Here is a 23,747-nt window from a genome sequence, read left to right on the forward strand (position 1 = left end):
AATATACAAAACATCATTCATTGGTTGGTTGTTAAAAAAATGAAATAATAGTTTTTAGTATGTAGCACTTAAACTATCAAAATCTACAAAATAATCATATAAGGTTATTTAAGAAGATAGTATCTGTATTTTCTCATTAACAGGCAAAATAAATCTTAAAACTCTAGTGCAGTTTTTTATGTATAATATGACTTTCATGCTTTTAAAGCAGAATAAGAATTTAAGAAAATTTTTAACAGCTAATTTCATTTAAAACTTCTGTATTCAGATAAATTAAAAAATATTATTATCATACATATATAGTTATACAATATGTGATAGTTATCAGTATTCACCAGTAGGTTTTGACAGTTAAGTCGTCTATTATCATGTCATTAAACAGTTTATAATATCTGAGGTCACAAAACTTATATGTGCTTGTCAACACACAAGTGTAGCAGACTTATTAGAACTTGCAGTTCAAATTTCAAGAGTAACTTAACATGTACTTGATGATATTTTAATGATTTTGTTTCTTGATATATGTGGTATATATCATTTATATAACTTTAAAACATATATCTAAAGTAAATAAGCAAAAACTAAACTGATTTATCTACTAAACTTTGAATTTTTATTCATTTTATGTTACAAGGCAAATTAGATAGTTTATTTATTTGGCCTTTGAGTGTTAACCTATGCAGGTTAATCTGTCACTGAATCCATCGTAAAGGAAATAATGCCTATGTGTATTGCATAAGTTTATATTTCTGTATACAACACTCCCATTCAAATTAGCATTTGGAAAGTAAATTTTAAGAAGTCTGCAGTACAGACTGAGGCAGACAAAAAAATGCTTGACTGTGAACTGTTATATAATAGTTCATTTAATGATAATGATGGAACTAAATGTTTATGTATTAGAGACCCCTTGGTAAACATTGCCTAAATGAATGAATAGTATTGTTTAATGTTTACCTATTAGTCTTGTTTTAGGACCAAAATAAACCAATCTGAACAATAATTTTACAATGAAATTACCTATTACTAGCAGTAAAAAATCAAAACTTATGTACAGAAAAAAAAAAGTTGAAAGTTTCTGTTTGTGAAAAGCAATAAAATATTCATAGAATATTCTTTCATTTGTATTTCTTGAGCTTGGAGTCAAACCCATGTGAGTGCTATACCAACTGAGCTAAAGGGTTAACCTGCTAGCAGTTGCTAGTAAGGCACTTTAACAACTCAAACAGTAACTTTTTTTTTTCAACCAAGTCAAGTTTGTTTAGTTTGAACAATTTTTTAACACTTTCAATTTCATCATATAATGACTATCTCTATTGCAAAGCCCAAAAGTTATGCATAGTTTATGGACCACTGCTCTTTTCCATATGTTCATTACAAAATATTATATACAGACTATAAAGTTTCTCATCAGAAATAAAACGCTCCACATCCAAAACACAAGGATATCTTTAACTGTTTTGAAGGACTATATTTTAGGTTATATTCAGGATAATACTAATTACTAAGCTTGTAGTTACCGGTCTTACAAACTGAAGTATGAATGTAAATTTACTCCACTATGTATAATAATTTTGAAAAGGAACAGCATGAAGAGAAAGATATAATTTGAAATCCTTTAATATATAGAACTCCATTTAATGTTGTTTATTGTTCATAAAAGTTTTACAAGTATGTTTTCATCATTTTAGAAGTTGAACCAACATTTAACTGCCACTGTAATTTTTATTTATTTCTTATATTTTTGCTGAAGGCTCCTTTTTTGTTTATAACCTTTGTTCAATAACACCATTTGTTTACTACTGGTTATACTTGGAACCAGCAGATACTGGTTCTTGAGACATTCCTACTTGTTTCCAGTAGGTATTTCATTCTTGCTGGTATTATATTCTAACTGGTTCCCAGTTGTTATGCTGTTCTTACTGGTGTTAACTTCCTGCTGGTATAATATTTTTACATTTTTATTGGTATCCCTTAATGTTGGCATTTTGCTACAGCTGTTGCCTTTCTTTGAAATTTGTATGGCTTTCCAATGAAAGATTTTGGCTTTGAACTCTAGTTGTTACATGTCACTTTGTTTTGCATGTTATTTTCAGTCACTTGTAGTAGTGTTATTGAATACTTACTTAGTAAGCTATACTTCATACTAATTAAAGAATTATGTAAGATAAAAAGATAATAAATACAGTGCTCGAAGTGGAGAGTAACACGGGGGTATGCATATCCCCACTCTTTGTACACCTTGATTAAGAATTCCAAACAATGAAAAACGCTATCACTATTTTAAATGCAAGTGTACCCTCACTTCTGAATTCCCACTCTGAGCACTGCCTATATATATATTTTTCAAACTTGGTAATTAAATATGTCTAAACTGGAACCTCAGCTAAGTGTTGTGTATTTGTAATCTTGGCTGTAGTAAATTATTTCAAGTTCATTTTTCTGCTTCATATTATTACCTTCAACAATGATGAACCTGATGTTTAAAGATTTTGTAACTAGTAAGTATCAGTACTATAGTCTTCAAGTCAGGCAAATAAGGCTTTGAGAATACTATTATCTGTAAAGTAATAACGTTTATACATTTCACATTTATATAATGTTTGCAGTTTTTGGTTATTTTAAGTACAGTTGAAAGCAACTTTAAACACATCTTTCTATATCAATTCAAAACATCTTTCATGACTGGGTATGGTTGAAATATGGTGTATACTATGTATTTTTTGGTCAAAAAATGTATAGTGACTTCTTTTTTTGTGTGTGTCTTAATGATTTCTGCTGATACTTTCATGGGTTCTTTTTTATAGTTTTTAGAGCAATTCATATATCTTCTGTTTATGTTAACTGTTACGAAGTCCATACAATGCCAATAACTGATGAGCCCTGGTATTGGACAGAAGACCTCGTCAACAATGGATATGGTAGATGTTGATATATCTTAAAGTATTCTCCTTTGCTTTCACTCATGAGTTCTTTGAAATACTTAAATATTTCAAAAGTAAGATTATTGCTGACTTTTTAATGCTGATAGTAAAATTTTTACTATCAGCATTAAAAAGTCAGCAATAATCTTACTTTTGAAATATTTAAGTATTTCAAAGAACTCATGAGTGAAAGCAAAGGAGAATACTTTAAGATATATCAACATCTACCATATCCATTGTTCATATACATAGGAACATATTAATCTTATAATTACTTGAATTTGTTAAAAGCAGTTTACAGTCAGTTAGAGTAAGTTTCGCGATTAATATGTTCCTATGTATATATATATATATGTGTACATTGATTTATTTCAAAAATTCAAATAGGTTTTAAGTACAAGCTTAAAAAATAAAATAAATAAATGCTACATTGGGTGATTTATCAAATAGTGTGACATGGCCTTTTCTCATATATGTAACTCTTTGTTTTCTCATTTTTTTTTGTAATGGTTGAACAGTAGAATCAAAGCAGTATTCCCTAAACTAAAGACATAAATTACGTACAAGTTGGTTAGCTGGTTTGTTAAGCACAAAGCTACACAATGGGTTGTCTGTGCTCTACCAACAGTGGGTATTAAAACCTAATTTTTAGCATGGTAAGCACAAAGTTAAACCACTAAGCCAATGGGAGTCATTACGTACAAGAAGAATCAAGCTCTAAAGCATAAGAAACTGAGTGGAGGTGTGTGTGTGTGTGTAAGGGGGGGGTAGATCATACAAGATGCATTAATAACTTTAGTACTGCACTCTTTCCCCAATATAAAGTAGTTTTTCGTGTATAAAGATAATAGTCTTTGACATTCCTTTACAACTGTCTTTGAATTAAACAGCCCGGAATTTTGATTTCATAAATATTTTGCTCTTGGCATTTGGCAAAAGTGCTTAAAGGGTCTACACTAGGCAAATGACAGAATATGTATATATCAACATCTCTAGCATAATGTATGTAATGTGGCTTATAAAAATTATAGGCCAGAAAAATTTATAGCTTTTAAATAAAATTATTCAGTAGGAGATACTAAAAAAGTGTAGCATGATGTACTAATTCCAAATGAATTTACCTTGCATGCACGATGGTGATGATATAAACTTAAGTCAAAAGTTTATAATTCTGAAGGAAAATGATGATTGTGAGTGAAATTAGTTCCTTTTCTGTATTTACTCATCATTCTTATTGATAAAATAAGTAGTAATTTTTAATGCTCATTTTATTATATTTGGCAAACTTAAAATGTTTGGTATTTTTATAGTAAGTGTTCATTATGAATTTTAGCTTTTATATTTTAGAAAAATTTGTAGACACTTAACATCTTATAAGTATCAAGGATGTCAATTTTACACATTGCAGTATTTTTAATTTTTATTTATGTATATTTTAATGTAATAATTTGTACTTTCTTTTAATATTTTGTGCAAATAAATATACCTTGTGCAGTTTATGAACTATTTTGAGACAAGCAAGTATATATATAACAAAGTTTTAAAGCATGTCCAAATGTAAGTAACTTATTTCATGTTTGTACATGTATGTTCAGTATATATGTAAATTTTTTAAACTACTGATGCATGCTGTTATGACAAAAGTGATTTTTTTTACTACCCAATTTAATAATGAAGTGCATTTGTATACAACTGGATAAACATACACTTAAGTGCTGACATCTTCAGCAGTACACAAAGTTTCATCTGTACTTTCAACAAATACCACAACTTTTATTTGATTTTTAACCAAAGAAAAAATTCTTCATATTAGGATAAAGAAATATGTAGAATTATAAACGGACTTTTCTCTACATTAAAATACTTTTATTGTGAGCTTTCGGCCCTCTTACCTGAGCCTTCATTGGGCAACAGTGCATTGTTGCCCGATGAAGGCTCTGGTAAGAGGGCCAAAAAGCTTGCAGTAAAACGTTTATAATCTTACATATTAATTTATCTATGTCATGAGCCTTAAACAACAATCAGGATAGAGAAATGTTGGAATCTGGACATAGCAAAATTGAATTTTGATATAATTCAGCAGTTATATGTACTTCTAATCTTAAGCTGGTGAATTCAGTATCACACTAGAATATAAAAAAAAGAGCAATGTTAAAAAGCAAGAGATTAAGGTAAACAGTATATTCAAATTTTTCATGTATTTATTTTTTGAAAAATTACATATTTAACATTTTTTGACTCTGCAGATGCTTGCTATATATTTTATGTATATATTGTTTGTTTCAGATGAATATTATTTATTTTAATAGTTAATATAAAAGGTTCTGAAACTTTTAGTTGTAATGTAAAATAGCAAATATCCAATGTAACAAATTCATAAAATTGGCATATTCTTTTACGTTAGGCTTGGTTACATGAAAAGTAGTTTCGGTAGTTACTTAAACTTATAGTAAAAGTTTTTTTTTCCCCCCAATAGTGATAGTTCATAAAATATTCTGTATTAGTAAAAATTTTCTTGTCAACAAAGAGTAATGGAAAATTGATGTATTAATTCGTAAAATGAAATTACTGCTTGATCCTCCTTTGTCTCTTAATTGCTTTTAATAATTTAATAGCATGTCCTAAAGCCCAGCATGGCCAGGTGGTTAGGGCGCTTGACTCGCAGTCTGCGGGTTCGAATCCCCGTCCCACCAAACATGCTTGCCCTTTCAGCCATGGGGGCATTATAAGGTGATGGTCAATCCCACTATTCATTGGTAAAAGAGTAGCCCAAGAGTTGGCGGTGGATGGTGGTGACTAGCTTCCTTCCCTCTAGTCTTACACTGCTAAATTAGGGATGGCTAGCACAGATAGCCCTTGTGTAGCTTTGTGCAAAATTCAAAACAAACAAGCATTTTATATATCATAAATATAATTGACTGTAAAACATTAGTTTTCAGCATATTTTCATTTATGTCCATTAACCATTTCTTGCATGAAATTGTTCATAAGCCTTCAAATTGTTAAATGTATCCACTGGATAATTCATGGACTTCTACCTACAACCCACCACAGCAACAACAAATGTGGTATACCAGGGTGATGTTATTTATGGGCTTTTCTGGGATTGAAATGCTCTATGAAATCAAATTATGAAACATGATTATTTCTTCAGATTTTCAGAAAAAGTCTTCATGAACAGATTCATCTCAATGAAACAATTGTTTAACAAATTCGTACCATTAAATATCATGAAGTTTTTGAATATGAAAAAGGAAAAAAAACTACATTAGTTTGGTTATTTTTGATGCTTCATACAAATTCAAACCATGACTCCAAAGTATAGTAATTAATACTTAGTCCCCCTCATTTAAAATGTCAACTACCAATCACTTATTGTGCCAATATTTTGTAAAATGTCCTTTCAATATTTTGGTAGTGGTTTTACAGTAAGTTTCTTAATCCTAGACACATATGATGCTTTTAACACTTGCAGTATCTAAATTTGTTTTAATGCATTAAATATTTGCTTGATGCCTATTAAAAATTTAAGGGACATGATTTTTACATACTGCATAAAAACTTACTAAGTATGGTCAATATTTGTCCTTTTACTGTTTACAAAGATGATTTAATTAATCACTGTGACAAGTAAAATAAAGTACATTTATTTTTTACCTTAAAATTTTCAATATTCCAAGGAATGTATAGGTAACTGCCAGATATAAGCGTGCAACCAAAATGTTCTTTAGCACATTCTATAGCCTTAAAAGACAAATTAGTGTGAAACTAACTTTACATATTTTGTTTTGTTTGACTCATTCCTCTAAGTAAAACTGATTTGAAGGAGGTGTATCACTGACAAACTGCACAAAGAAATCTTCCAACATTATTGTTTAAAAGTTTAATCAACATTTTTATTTCAGCCTCTAGGTAAAACTGATTTGAATGAGGTGTATCAGTGACAAACTGCACAAAGAAATCTTCCAATATTATTGTTTAAAAGTTTAATCAACATTTTTATTTCAGCCTCTAGGTAAAACTGATTTGAAGGAGGTGTATCAGTGACAAACTGCACAAAGAAATCTTCTAACGTTATTGTTTAAAAGTTTAATCAACATTTTTATTTCAGCCTCTAGGTAAAACTGATTTGAAGGAGGTGTATCAGTGACAAACTGCACAAAGAAATCTTCCAACATTATTGTTTAAAAGTTTAATCAACATTTTTATTTCAGGCTCTAGGTAAATCTGATTTGAAGGAGGTGTATCAGTGACAAACTGCACAAAGAAATCTTCCAACGTTATTGTTTAAAAGTTTAATCAACATTCTCATTTTTATTTTGGCCTATACCATAATGACTAATGAAGGATTCTCTCTCCACAAACTGATATAACCTCGAAGAATGGGCCAGAACAAACAAAATACAGATGAATTAAACCTGATATTTCTTCTGCCAGCAATTTATGAGAAAAACAGATAAATTTGGTATTGTTGGTCATTTACTTGCTTTTTAAAATGACTGATTCTGTAACACTCCTTATAAAAGCTCAATACTTGCCACTCTACACAAACATGAATAATTTTAGGTTTACTGAAATAAGCATATTTAACAGTTTGAGTTTACAGAAGGAAAAATACAAATATACATGGTATCTGAATACATAACATATATGAGATATGAGTGTATACTGATTGTTTTGTCTTCCCCCATATCTTCATACATATTCTAAAATTCCATTTGTAAGTTATTATGTACTTTCCAAACCATAAAAAAAAATGCAAGTTATAAATAAAAAGCAAAATGATACAAGAACAAAAATGACATTTAAAGATTATTATGTGGACATACAGGGAAAACCTTGACAAGGTATTTTATAGCAGTATTAAATAACTCCATTACCTGTCTATTTGGAATTGTTTTAGATGAAATATGAAAAAGATTTTATAGTTACAGAAAAAACAATAATAATAATAATACAAAGGAAATATAAAAGTGAGTAGTAAGAATATTATCAACTTGTATAATATTTAAAATGAAAATAATCTGCCTAAAATAATTTTAATGCCGGGTTTTTCATAAACATAGCAAAATTCCCATTTTGAATCCCAGTATGAATTAAATTCTTAAAAACTGATGCAGGAAAGTTGCACATTTTGACACAGGAGTATCTATAACTTTGTTTCAAGATTTAATGGTACATTATTTATAATACCCCAACAACAAAAAACCTTTCTGAATTAAATTATTTTTCATGTTGAACATAATTTATTGAAATGCTTTGAAAAAAATAAAATTGATTAGGACTAATGACTTTCATTAATTCTCAAATTTTGAAAAAGCCAATTTTTTTTATAGTTTGTTTTAATACTAGAAAGAATTGCATAAATAAATAGTAATCACACACTGTGTGGGTATAAATGCAAAGAAACACTCGTGACTTGAACAGAATACACTTGCTGTTATTAGTTATGATAACTGTAGAAATAAACACCAAGTTTCTTATCATGTTGTGTTTGGAGTATTTAAAGTTAACTGACAGGTTAAATAATAAATCTTGAAGAAGAATATTTTATCCTAATCCCAGTCTCCCTTTTTTTCCTATAAATAAAAGTCAGACATACATAATTGACTATATATATAATCAAAATACACAAACACTGGCAAAAAGCATACATTTACATCTGATTACTGATTTATGTACAGGCACCTACAAATATGATTAAGCAAATTATGAAACAATATCTACATCTGTTAAGGTTAGATATCAAAAATGGGAAAGGGGTTGGAAAACTATTAAAGATCATATTTCATGTACCACTATAATCTCTATATTTTAAATATTTCAATAAAATAAATACTTTCGTAAATTAATATTTTTATACTGATTATGCAACAGCTGATGCTACTAATAGTAAGTTCTATTTATTTCTTTAAATGATAAATATTTATTTGTGATCCAGAAAGTTTGTACTTGACCATTTTTTACCATAAATCGTAATAGCATTTATGAACACAATTATAACAACAATCAAATATGAGTGAAAAACAATTTTTACATGTTTGAAAACTTTCTTTTGTTTCTGTACCTTCTTACTGACCTTAAAATAAAAATTAAATAATTTAAAAGTAAAACAAGAAAAGAAAGATGTAGCTTGTCATGAAACAGATCTGATGACATGAAATTAGCTTCAGTTATCAGCAAAATCTGTCTCTGTGGAAAGTTTACTCCTACAGAGTTACTGTATGTGAAACTATCTGTAAGAAAAAAGAACAAAACATTAAGAAGTATATTCCAACAGAAAATTCACATTCAGACTATCTGTTGAAAATTACAAATCACTAAGTCTGGCTTATTTTCATAGTCATAAACAAAGAAAAATTGCAATTTATGTTTGTATAAATTATTTAAAATGACACTTGTGTAAAACATCTATTGACAATTAAAAGGAATATAAGGTTAAAATCATTACACCATAAATACTTATTCAAAACAAGGACTTGCTCTAAAAAAACTACATATGTTTTGGTATCCCACGACACTATCTTCAGAAGTAACAGAAGAAGGCATGGTTGGGACTTGTATACCCACATAATCATTTACTTTCCAAATCATGTTAGTGTGTTCAAGTCTTGGGTAATTAAGTACATTGATAGTAAAAGTAGAACTAGAAAATTCTAAACAACATCTTAGAAACTTTAGTATTCAAAGTGGCATTTTCTGATCCAGAAATATTGCTACAAAATTTCTAGTGTAATATGACCTGGGTGTCAGTTGGTACTTGTTGGAATGTAGCTAAACCTAACTAATACAACTTACCACATTTAAACAGGAAATAATGAACAAAATAGAGAAGTACAGACTGCTGATATAATTTATTAAATTAAAGCACAATATAAATTCAGAGGAACTAAAAGCCCTACACTTTTGGAAATATTACCTTATTATTTCTGCTATTTCTGGATCTGTTTCTAGTGCCTTCAGGTGGTGAACTCCTACCCTACGGTGTCCAGAACGCAAGGACTGGACTGACTTGCCTGAGTGTACTGACCATCCAGATCCAGATTTCTGACTAGCAGTGTAAGGAAGACCTTGTGCAGAGAGTGTAGTGGACTTTCTACGGCCTGAGGACGGACTTCGTGACTCTTCCATGATCCATGGGTGCTTTAATGCATGAGCTGCTGACATACGTTGTTGAGGATTGCACTGGAGAAGTGCCTGCACAAAATTTTTGGCTTCATCGGAGACTTCTTCCCAAATCTGTTAAGAATCCAAAGTCTATGTTAGGGTGCAGCTCTAAGTTACCTAATGTACAGTTTATAAATAGTAATTTCTGTTTTTCAAGAAAAAAATTAAAAGTTCTGTTTAGCTAGGACGAACATAATATTTTCACAGAGTTTCTACAGTGAACCATCTTAGCTGTTGGTAGCTCTTCCTGATTAAAACACTGCTGGTAAGATTTTTTGAAAGCAATCATAGTATGTGATATTAATAATAATATTAGGAACAGAACAATGGCATAACTACAAAAGAGGGACCCCTTCCTACATAAAAAACTTTATATCCAGTTGTGCTTTGCCATATGTCCCAAAATCAGAGTTGGCCAAACTGTAGCTCTGCAAAATCTTTAGTACAGGCTCTGTAAAGAAACCATAAGATTTGCTACGACTCACATTTTTACTTTGGTTAGATACTAATTAAAAATTGAATTACAGTAAGTCAATTCAACAAAAACTATATATTTTAATGAAGATTAGTAGATAGTGTCAACCTCCTGTTTTTGTCAAAAGCAATGTTAATGTTTTGACTACCTTCCCATGACACAGTCACTCAAGATGTAATTTGAAAGTGGGACAAATATAACAATTTTAAGGAAGACATTCACTTCAAAAGTTTATGAACAGTATTTAAGAAGAAAAGGATCCACAGCAAAACATTACAAGTACAGAGAACTTTCAATTATTACTACTGCCTAACCTAATCGATCAAAATAATCTTACCAAAAAATGGGAGTTTCAATAAATCCCCATAATATATTACGTGAGTATTCTTACATTTATTTTATGTGAGTATATGAAGAAGTGTCTATTATGTCATTATTATTATTATCTTTGCACAAGATAATGTTGCGTTACTTTTCATTTAGCTTACATGTAAAACCAAATTTATCGCACATTTTCCATGATATATAATAGCCATTTAATCACTTACTTCACCTTCTCACTTAAACTACATCAAATTAGAACTTGGAACTGTGATTCAGATTGGTAAGTATCTCAGAGCATCTAAAACCGACCCCGTCATAAAGTGGATGTAAAACTGTGTTCCACTTGTTAACTACATAACTCAAGCCCTGTTCATATGTGTACATCTAAGTCTGCCATACAATTTACTTGTAGTTTAAAAGAACTACATTGGCAAATGCAAATAATGATGCAAATTCTTCACAAGAAGTATAATTTACAGTGAAAAGCTTTAATAAATAGCGTCTTAAACAAATGTTGCACATACTGCTGTTTTTTTTATTATCATTCTAATGTACTTTTAACATGCATTTGCAATGAACAATGTGTAATTTCCTGTGTAATTTTACATATTTTATAATATTTGAAATTCGTACTGAAACTGGATATAAGTGGTTGGACAAGTTTCTATGTTTAAGTTTCTCTCTCTTTCAACTTATATATATATACACACATATGGCAATCACAGCTGATGTCAAGTGTAAAGTCACAGTGGCATGGAATGTACCAGAAGTACATTTGGACATTGTTAGCATTTCTTGGGAATGGTATGTAATGGTACTTTCTGACATATACTCAGATCATAAAGGTGTGTTTAGGTGAGGGATTTAGAATTTCAACAAGAGAATATTCCTTGTACTTAATGGCATTGGAAAACAAAGGAATATTTATCAACATGGGGCACCAGGACCACTCAGAAAGAGACCTACAACAAATGGTACCCCAGCCATGGTAAGCAAAGTGCAGTGTCTTGTAACAGATGAGAATCCATGAACACAAAGATCAGTGGAAAAAGCCATCTCATGCAACAGTGTGCAACATAACCAAGAAGGATATCTCCTTGGAAAAGCAACACAAGTCCTATGTACACATGTTACTTTCACAATATATCTGTTCAACAATTGCACATATAAAGTAGTTGGACAATAAAAGAAGTGTCCTTATCACTTCATATGCAGACATACTGGTCAAATAACCAGATGCAGCGCATATAGATTTCTGCATGACCAGACTGTTGAAATGAGCACTGGGAAACCATCATCCTTTTACAGTAGATAGATTATGGAAAGCATTAGAGAGGATGTGTTGTGCTTCAGACATGACAGTCATACGACGGGGTCTTTTGCAGTGGAAACTACGCTGTAGGGCTATTTCAGAGCTGCACGGTCGTCGGAGAGAGCATGACCGAATGTGGCGACATTAACTGTAACGACGTGACGAGGCTTTAGATCGTTTTAATGTAACGTACTCGACCTCTGTATATTGCCTAGAATAATACTGTTAGCTAGGGGAACACTGGAAGAAAGGAAATATTTTCATTAAGAACTACACATAAAAACTGTTCAACTCTATGCAGACGTCACTCAAGAATGGATAAAAAAGAAGAAACAAATAACTTGGAAGACGCGAAAGTGAAACTAGATCTATATTGAGGACATAATTGGGGAAGCAACGGATACATGGTAACTGGCCTACGCTCGTTGTTAACATAGCATCATTCATTTTACCAACTTCTTCAATGTAATTGTATATCGTATCATTAACAGACTACAGATTCATTTTTCCGGGAACCGTATACACAAAAACATTATAGTTGATGCTTTTAACGACTTAACGTGTTTGAGGAAGCAGCATTATATACGCATCTTTGGAAACTGTATTTGGTGGCACGAATTTAGAATTACTCTAAATATAGCAAAAAAATTGCATAAAATTTTCACTATTATAGGCCCGATCTCCACTTCATAAAGGCCACAGTATCAAACGTTTAAGGAACAAGCTTGAACTATTCTAAACTAATATTTCATTTCAAAAATTCCTTGGAAACTTGTAGATGCACAGACTACTTCATATATTTCTAACCCAACTCAAGTTAGCAGACATTCTTTAACAGGTCGACTGCTTTAAGGGGGGGGATTCTTAAAGTGAACAAAAAGCAAAACAACAAGAAATAAGTTTAACAAATTGCCTCCTCCTATTCGGTCATTTCTATTAATTTTTTTTAAATATATTGCAAACAATTAGTTTGAGAAACACACACACTAAGAAATTTAGACTCCAAATTAACTAACAAAATATTAAGCCTATTAAATAAGTAACTTCAAGATAAAAACCATGTATCATTCTCTCAGGGAAGGAACAACAATCCATAAGAATACTTCTTTCATATAACAAAGGCCAGGTGGTTAAGGCACTCGACTCGCAATCTGAGGGTCGCGGGTTCGAATCCCTGTCACACCAAACATGCTCGCCCTTTCAGCCGTGGGGGCGTTATAATGTGACGGTCAATCCCACTATTCGTTGGTAAAAGAGTAGCTCAAGAGTTGGCGGTGGGTGGTGATAACTAGCTGTCTTCCCTCAAGTCTTACACTGCTAAATTAGGGATGGCTAGCGCAGATAGCCCTCGTGTAGCTTTGCGCGAAATTCAAAACAAACAAACAAACCTATAACAAATGAAGATAAGCTCTGATTAAAAAAATGTCGAAACACTGAAAAAATTAGGTACATATATATATAAGAAGTAAGAGAGTTTATTTGAAGTTAAGCACAAAGCTACACCATGGGCTATCTGTGTTCTGCCCACCACTGGTATCGAACCCGGTTTCTAGCGTTGTAAGTCCGCAAACATACTGCTGTGCCACTGGGGGGAGGGGGGCAGAGAGAGAGAGAGAGCAATAAAAAATACCTCAATCTCTAAGCTGCATTTTTAAAATTATTATATACCCAACATTAATGATGTACCAGTCAACGATATACTTATGTAACCAATGTACACATAAACACGTGAATATACATAAAAACTGGGTCTTTACGAGGTCGCAGCATACATGTTAGTCAAATACGAGTTGTGTCATGATGAAAATAATGGTTTTTTATTAAAGAAGTACGTTTCAGTTGAGTCCATGCCGCAAGCGTAATCCATAAAGGGAGCCTTTCTTCCATCCAATGTGAATCACAAGTCTCTTTCGGAAGATCGTTTACGTTTAATAAAGAAACCATTGACTAACAGTGGAATTTGAAACTTAACCTCTCGATGCTGACATTGCGTGAAGACGCCCAGTTCTAACCCAGACTGTGAGGAAAATAGAAGCGTTGAATACTCATAAAATTATGTCTGGTTCTTATTAAATCATATGAAGCCCCACCTACTGGGTAACAAATCCATTCTGATAGACAGATGCGAGGCCAGGGCGAGACCTTACAAGTAATAACTTCCCACTGTCAGAAAAATGTTTTTTTTTGTTTGTTTTTTTCGAAAACATGCACACATATTCATTCTCTTATATATCGGAATAATGATTTACACATGTAATCATGCATAGCAAGACTAAACTATATTTATGGTAAATATAATTCAAGTTCTTGTAAGTATATAAAAACACACATAATAAAATGCCAAAAAAAAGAAAGATACAGAAGGATTAGAAGATTACACAACCCCATGTTCACTTGCATGTACATTCTTTACGAAGAAATTTATCGAGCCTTTATAATATGTAGATTGACATATTGAAAGGACTGTGCAGTTAAAAGTAACTACAGGGTACTAGGCTTAATCAGCCTATGTTTTTTCTATTCTTAAATAGTAACAGCGTATTTGAATAAAGACTAGACTTTTGGTTGCTGCTGCGTTAAAAATATTGATTTTGAGAAGGGTAAGTTGGTACCTTGTATTTCTTTCTGAAACATAGCATAATTCTTTAGTGGATTTTATCCTAAACTTGAGAAAACAACAGTATTATGGTACACTATCTTGTATGGTTTTGTTAATAAACCGCTTTTACGTAATTTCTCATAGATAGTGTGTGTGTGTGTGTGTGTGTGTTTGTCTTATAGCAAAGCTACATTGGGCTATCTGCTGTGTCCAGCGAGGGGAATCGAACCCCTGATTTAGCATTGTAAATCCGAAGACTTAGCGATGTACTACCGGGATCACTCTCATAAACAGATTAGCAATGAACTTTTCTGAACCATGTGTTTATGCCGAAACTGCATGGAAACAGACTAGTACAACGAAAATATTGTTTTTTATAGACTTACTGGCCAGAAAAAATGTAGGTTTTGAAGTTTTCTGTCTAATTTATTTGGCAAACAATCAATTTTCCAACCTGGATTAGTCATAAATCATAATATTATTCTGACCAAAATAGATTTTTTAGTGTTTTCCAAAGAATACTTATCAATTTATCAGGCTTTTGATATATATAGATTCAATGAGAGGCCTAATGTGAAAACTTCTGAGCTCTTTGTTCTACTTATATTGAAATACGTCCCCGGTGGGATAGTCTTCGGATTTGCAACGCTACAACTAAGAGTTCGATTCCCCTCGGTGGACACTGCAAATAGCCCTATGTGCCTTTACTATAATAAAACACACACACACATACACTTTAATATATCTATCGACGTTAAAGTTATCCACCACGCTACCACCGCCAAAAGATTATAGTTACCATTTCTATTCAGAATACAGTTGTTATTAAATTTTGGTAGCAATAAACAGAAAGACTAAAAACAGTGTGTGTGTGTGTGTGAAACAGGCTTAAAAAGAATTTTATAAATACATATTATGGTAACTGGTCAAAAAGAAACCAATTATATATTAAAATGACTAATTACTAAAGACATTATTTTACTAATCTTTCTATAATGGAGGTAGCGTGTATATATGTATCTATCTATATACGTGACCAAAATAATAAATACAATGTGGCACCATCTATTGAATGGCACCACAAACAAAAATCCATAAAACAATGTCACACTTTGGGTATTCAAGATTCAGAAAGACAAATAACCACGGTATGTGCAACAACCTCTTTTTTTATATAATAGAACACAATTTTAAATAAAAGTAATTTCCTCAGAACAAAAACACGACTTTCACTAGGACTGTAGGTGAGGGTTTGATTATATCTTTCTTCGTGCAATTTGTTAAAATAGTACTAAAAATGGAGTTCTTAAAAAACTGTTACTTTTTCAATAAAGGTACCACTTTTAATATATCAAAACATTACAATTTATATTAGCATAATTCGAACACTTTTTCGTGCAGTACTTACCAGAAAAATCCTGTTTTTTTTTATAGAAAATTAAATATTTAGTTTTTCTAGATTTTTTTCAATGAGGTATGAATACTACGATTGGTACTGTGTAATGCTTGATGCGTACTGTTTCACACAGTCATAATGTACAGCTCAAAAACAAGAACAAAAATTAAAATTGTACCCTGAACAATGTATATTGATTTATTTTGACTGAATAATTATAAAGTGCACAATATTATTTCATTGCGTATTTAAGTAAAAAAGTTATTTCAAAGTATGTCACACACATCTCCCAGTTTTTACATTATCACAGTCATTTGCTCAAATCCGCAAAAATTGGCGTTATAAAAAAATTACAAGACCTAAGTATTGTAAAGTGTGAATAGCATTTCATATGTTGATCAAACAAGTTAATTATATATTTATATTACTTTGACCAGCTGGTTCTAACAAATTAAAGGTTTCTACTTGGGTTCATGATATCATGTATCATGTACCATGCTTAAATGCACCTTGAATTTCCTGCGCGAAAACGCTAAAATTCCGGGAAAATCGCGTATGTTATATACTAAGTGCGCTACAAAAAGCAGATGTCATTCTCAATAACGTTCGTTTGTAAATCACGAGATTTTCGTTTCCTTTCATACTTCCATTTTGAAAAAAAATACTCAGTCTTAAATTCTAATCTCTGTAGCATAAGAGTGTCGTTACCATTGTACATAACCCTTAGCCCAGCATGCAGGTTTAAAAAGAGGTTATGTCCAGATAACAGACACTCTGGAGCACTAAGAAATCTTGAGTGACAACTCAAAAGTACCATACGAGTAGTGAAATACTAAACCTCGTTGCTCTTGAGCCAAAGGTTTATATGTTACATGGAAGAGGGGGGGAAAATGCCTGACAGCAATCACGTACGCTAGATAATATTTCATAAAAGAGTTCGAAAGCTATCTGCGTGTGTGTGTATTAAATATGCTACACTTCAACCAATCTAGAATTCGTCAAGTGGCTATTGACTTGAGCGCTTCTATATGTTCTTTACGGTCTATTCCTTACGACAAAGAAGTCTTTAAGGTAACTTGCCGCTTTTCGAGAGCGAAGTATGCTTTGTTTATCTTAAATAAATTACATTGTAAGGGGACAACCAACCAAAGAGACCTTGTTTACAAAAGGGCTTGTGAAAGAATGGGAGCCTTGTTGTTCAAGGACCCATCCTTACCGACCATCAAACAGCTGCTAACAGACCACAATTGATACTGCCGAGTGACAGGTCAGCCACTTTACACAAACCATCCAAATGCACAAAATACAAAAATTCTGGACCTGCCTTCAAAAGCGGGTAAACAGAAACTCAGAGTACAATGTTTTTTGTTTTTGAAACAAATTCAACCAGACGTAAAATACTAGTAATATAAGCAAATTCCATATTAATACAACTTCTATATACATTACCATTTCTTCGATGTTGTTGTTTATAAGTTTGTTTGTAGTCAAGTGCAAAAATACACTTATCGTTATAAGACATAGACATACGAGTGAACTGGAGGATGGCCTTTATTTCGATTCCTTGCGCTGGACAGAGTACAGATAGTCCATTGTGCAGCTTTGCACTAAGAAAACAAAAAAATGAAAATAGTACTCGAAGGAATAATTTTGCAAAACGTTGTATTTTTCTTAATAAATCAGTTCCCTGGTGTTAATTGCTTTAATGCGCCAATTTACTTTAATGTTTCACAGAGGAGCATGCACTATCTTATTTTAATGTTTCACAGAGGAGCATGCACTATCGTATTTTAATGTTTCACAGAGGAGCATGCACTATCTTATTTTAATGTTTCACAGAGGAGCATGCACTATCGTATTTTAATGTTTCACAGAGGAGCATGCACTATCTTATTTTAATGTTTCACAGAGGAGCATGCACTATCTTATTTTAATATTTTACAAAGGAGTGTGCTCTCGGACGATCCTATGAGGGATTTGCAGCAGGAATGTCTTCCTTTTTGCCATCAATTTATCTAAGTAGTTCTTCTTTTTTAACAGAAAATGAATAAACAAAATCAATCTAGCCCCAACACTTGAAATGATTTCCGTATAACAGGGCAACATTTGATGTACAGAGGTTGAGTGCGTTAAATTTAAAACTATTTTGGAGTCTCAGCAAGTCGTTGAAATCCATGTCGCAACGTCCGGTCATACTGTATCTGACAGCTACGAATGTTGACAATACTAGCAGTATAACAAACATTTCAAAATCTTGCATGTCCAAAGCACACTCCTCCAACCCACTGCTTTCCATAAACCATCTAATGTACGAAGATCATGGGTTCCTTGCGCCCGCATTAGGACGTGAACAAGACATACTAAATTCTATAGAGAGAAATGCAGCATTTCAACTTTTCATTCAAGGCGACGTTCTACCTTTGTCACTTTTTTTGCTTTTTTCCATTTCACGAAACAATTTTTTTGCTATATCAAATTAGAAATATCTGGCAGTTGGATCGAAAAAACGAAATAAAAGCTATTATTTAACTGTCATATTAAGTAATAACGAAACAAAACACGAGTCTCTAGTTTTACAAATAATTTTAGATTAGAAATATGTTAGAAGGGTAAATAAACGATTGATGGTTAGAAACTGATTATAAAAAAATGTTTAATATTGCATAAAGCAAAAATACGACAAAAGTTAAAACGCGCACTCAACCTATATATACATAGATCTTGTGATGTTTTCTGTGGATAAAAGTCAATAATTGTGTTTAAAAAGTTTTATTTTTCAACTTCTCATAGTTTTACCAAACGGGTTGTAAATTATAAAAGTTTTCAAATTCCGCATAAGATCTACAGTAAAGCCCAATTCGGTTATCAGGATAGAGTCAGTGTTAGCTTTGTAACATAGCCAGTGGATGATATATACACTTTATTTGAAACTTTTCACAAATAAATGATGTCAACAGTTAGAAAAATAAAACTAAAGGTGACTCTAGTAACACTTTAGTCATTGTATCACGACAACATATATACGAATATTTTCTTAATATTAATTCACGACTATGCGATACAAATAGAACACTATATATACATATATATATATATAAATAGCTTACAAACTATTGATTAGATTAATTGTTTATAGGCGATTAAATCAGCACTGTAAAACAGTAATGAATTAATAATGCTTAAGTAGTTTAGACAGAAATACATTGCAATTTTGGCAGGAATTTAGAACTACATAAGTTCTGACACATTTCTTTTGATACTGGCGTAATTGTGTTTGATGTAGTGCGCAATATCCTTTGATAACTTAAACCTAAGTTACTGTTGCTTTCCAAAGATTATTAAACATTTCCCATGACACGTTTTAAAGTGGAACTACAAAGTACTACTTTTTTTGAGCTGGGACAATAACACTGAAACAATATTTTTTACATATAACATAACGCATGTTAAAAATATTAATATGGCGAAGTAACAAGCATTGAAGTTTATGACGCTAACAGAATTTTCGCGCAAAGGGATATCTGTGCTTAACCTTTCCTAACTTTGAACCAATAGGGGAAATGCAACACCCACCGTAAACGCTTAGGACACTTTTATTTGACCGAATAATGGGAATTGATTGACCATAATTCTTTTAGGTGCAAGCAACCACGGCCCCAAAGAGCGAATCCAAACCCTCGAATATACAGTTTGGAAATATCGACTCGTAGAAAAGAGTTAAGTGTAAAGCATACTATTTTCACAAAGGGCTACCTGTGCTGAGCCCATCACGGGTATCGGAATCCGATTTCTAGTGTTATAAGTCCTCAGACATTCCGCTGGGCCACTGGGGAGAGGGGAGCATCAAGTAACATGGTTGAACTGACCGTATATGTGTACCATATTGGTAATGTATATATATGCCTTTCCTTGTTACGCTAATTGATTATACTGTAACAGATTAAGTACTACAATAGTGAAACATGATTGGCGAAATTTCGTGTAATTTGGAAAACTTACTAATAGTTTCACGTTGACTTTTTAAAGTGTTTCTGCTAACACTATGGTAATCTTACATGTATATAAACTGCATCTATAATCGTCCGTGGCAGATTTTTTAAAGGTCAATAAACATGCTTTTAGTAATACTTATTGTAATGTAATTTTTCATAACGATTCACACTTGTTATATCGGTTTATACCATATTATCTTTAAGATACAATAAACCTTCTTAATGACTAACTTAGTGAATCTTATATGTCCTTCTTAAGTTAAGGCATAATCTTAAGTGATTTAATTATGAGAATCAACGACATGTATACTGTATTTAATAATTATATATTTTTTAACTCAAGCAACAGGAAGTTACGACGGTATTCAGGCAAAAAAAAACTTTTTTTACCCTTGATATGAAACCTAATTAAATCGATCTGTTCGTTTTTGTTTTGTAAAATACTATAATAAACTGAAGTTTTACTGAAAATATAATATAATATAACAAAGCTTTTTTAAGAGGCCTGGACAAATGTCTTAAGAAAGCCTACAAGTTTAAAATGGTGTCATGATTGTATTGACATATGTATATATATACATTCCATGTTTGTCCCTAATGAAAAAAGGTTTAACGTTTGAAAGTCCTGGGGTAATATAGTTTCGTTTTATATACTTATGTATATACATAACACTGGAAACTTGCGTTTTATAGATGAGTTAAAAAGGGGATTCAGAAGTTATAAATCGAAGCATTTTCTCCAAAGATGCAAATTTAATTTCCATATAAACCTGTCGAAGTATGAGGGAAATACTATATCGCCAGGAAAGGAGTACATAATGCAATATATGATTCTTATGTCAAATAATATATCGATGTATAATAACTACGTGTGTCTTGTCAAACCATCAATGCGTGTTCTAGAACAATTAGATTACACACACGTAAAACAATCGTACATCATACATAACGCTGGAGTAATTAAAAAAAAAAACATGAAAAAGACAGTAAATACTCTGTCAAAACAGTCCACGCGGATGTATACGAGTTCACGTGAAATTAGTAAATGGATGATTTAATAGTATACTACGTATGAGAGTTACCGTCGACGAAACACATCAAAGTCTCCATAGCGTCGTTTAACTTCAATGATCTGAAAAACCTAATATACCAAAATATGTATATATATGTACACACTAAAAGCTGACCTTAAACCATTTATAGATATCAGTTTCAGCATTTAAACCACAGACGTAGTAGTTCTGTCATAATAACAACCAAGCCCGTTAACGTATAACAAACTGCTTTACGTCAATATCAGTGTAACAGCACATTAGACATACACTGCTTCGCATCCTGAACTTCGTGCATCTCCTGCCATCTAAATGTGTGGTCCCGAAGTTACAAGAACCATTCTAATCTAACACTGAGATTTATATTTTATATGTTATGTACACCAAAAGCAGACTTTTTGAACGTTTAAAACTCTCACTGCGTGAATATGTGAAATCACTCTAATGTAATTTAAATATATTTAATAATTCACCACCACAGTGCAGACTGTATCGCGTGGGTCTGCGTAAAATAAATTACTGCATTAGTAAGCTGTTTTATATTTTACAACTTGTTTGTTGTTAAGCGTAAAACTGTGAAACAGGCTAGAACTATCTCTACTGTGCCCATCGCAGAGATCGAACTCTGAACGTTAACGTTATAAGCTCTAAAGCTTGTCGCTGAGCCTCGGATTGGTGCTCTTTTCCAGAAATTGTTTGTTTGTTTCTAATCAAGCACAAAGCTACACAATGGGCTATCTGTGCTCTGCCCACCACGGATTGTAGCGTTGTAAGTCCGCAAACATACCGCCGTGCCACTGGGGGGCTCTTGTTTGTTTGTTATGGATTTCGCGCAAAGCTACACGTCCCTAATTTAGCAGTGTAAGACTAGAGGGAAGGCAGCTAGTCATCACCACCCACCGCCAACTCTTGGGCTACTATTTTACCAACGAATAGTGGGATTGACCGTCACATTGTAACGCCCCCACTGCTGAAAGGGCGAGCATGTTTGGTGGGACAGGATTCGAACCCGCGACCCTCAGATTGCGAGTGGAGCGAACAGTATAGATAAATATACAGATACTGTAAAACTAGACACAAGTTCATTTCAAACTGTGTACGTAACAGCATAAATAAATATACAGATACTGTAAAACTAGACGCAAGTTCATTTCAAACTACCAATACCTAATAAGCAACTGAAACTCATAATGCTTGGAGACGGCTTGAATGGGTAATGAAGAAAACTTTAACATAAGTTTAACGTAACTGCAAATGTTCAACGTTTCGACAAGGTTCTGTATCAGATACAAGTAAAACTCATATTCAGCCCAATCTTTAAATACAAGCGTAGCTGGCCCTACTATTCTAAACGTATAGAAGTTTATGATGTATCGAGTACATAAATCGGAGAAAAGTATGGAAAATGTTTAATATCGTAAAACAAGATCTTTATTTAAGGTGTAGTATTCGTTCTATGAAGCTAAAAACCTTTTGTAACAAGGGACTCAAATCGACGAATCTGTTTTCCAGGTAGATACTTAAAACCGTGACGTTTAGAATCCATTTATTGTCCCCTCATTTAGGAGGTGTCGATTGTAGGTAGTTTAAGTAAAGAAATTTTATATACGGAACTCCGTCCTGTGAAATCCGATTCCAGTTTTCACTCTTTCAGGAAAACAAAACTGCTAACTAGGTTTTTCAAAGTGTTGACTTAGCATTTTCAGTATAACATACCGTTACGTGCCAAATAATAAAATAACATAAGACTATTGGTCATTATGAAAATCTTCTTACCCAGGCTTAATGATTTTATATATTACTAAGAAAGTGTTTTCTTTCTTTTAAATAGTTTCATATATGTAAGCAAAAAAATAATATAATATACACAAAATCGAGTTTTGTAAGCGATCCTATACTGGATCCAGTGGTTAAAGTGAACATCTGGAGTTGGGAGGGGTGGGTGGTTAGCACAAAACCTGCACCATAGGCCTAACCGAACTGTTGTTTAACACCAAGTTACTGGTTACCAACGATGGACGAAATGTTTGTTTATTTTAGCGCAAACCTACACAATGCGCTCTGTTAACAAAGGGGAATCGAACCCCAGATTTTTGTGTTGTAAGTCCGTAAACTGACCGCTGATCTACTGGGGACGATAAATGAAATAAGGAAAATACGGCTAATTGTTCTTATAGTACTTTTTGATTTCTGTATAAAAGTAGGTGTTAAAATTGGAAATGGCTTACTGAACTTATTCTTAATGCGCAATCGACACACTTTGCAAATACCTACTTACACCAGAACCAATAAAAGTAGGTGTTAAAACTGGAAATGGCTTACTGAACTTATTCTTAATGCGCAATCGACACACTTTGCAAATACCTACTTACACCAGAACCAATAAAAGTAGGTGTTAAAACTGGAAATGGCTTACTGAACTTATTCTTAATGCGCAATCGACACACTTGCAAATACCTACTTAACCCTGAACCAATAAAGTAGGTGTTAAAACTGGTAAATTGGA

General features: G+C 32.3%; 1 protein-coding gene and 1 long non-coding RNA gene across 2 annotated transcripts in view; one reads left to right on the forward strand and one right to left on the reverse strand.

The window, feature by feature from the left end:
• The window catches only part of LOC111086739, a 13,519-nt gene extending 3,564 nt beyond the window's left edge, over positions 1-9,955 (forward strand). The window contains exons 2-3 of the long non-coding RNA XR_002611469.1: positions 2,808-2,921; positions 9,879-9,955. This is a non-coding gene — a long non-coding RNA (uncharacterized LOC111086739). The remainder of the gene's footprint in view (positions 1-2,807; positions 2,922-9,878) is intronic.
• The window catches only part of LOC106463326 (serine/threonine-protein kinase H1 homolog), a 34,940-nt gene continuing 17,748 nt past the window's right edge, over positions 6,556-23,747 (reverse strand). The window contains exons 2-3 of the mRNA XM_013923346.2: positions 9,844-10,163; positions 6,556-9,160 (exon numbers count right to left, since the gene is read on the reverse strand). Of these exons, the coding sequence (XP_013778800.1) occupies positions 9,157-9,160; positions 9,844-10,163 (324 nt within the window). The 3' untranslated portion in view covers positions 6,556-9,156. The remainder of the gene's footprint in view (positions 9,161-9,843; positions 10,164-23,747) is intronic.

This window comes from Limulus polyphemus, unplaced genomic scaffold (assembly GCF_000517525.1).
Source record: "Limulus polyphemus unplaced genomic scaffold, Limulus_polyphemus-2.1.2 Scaffold1379, whole genome shotgun sequence".
NCBI lineage: Eukaryota > Metazoa > Arthropoda > Merostomata > Xiphosura > Limulidae > Limulus > Limulus polyphemus.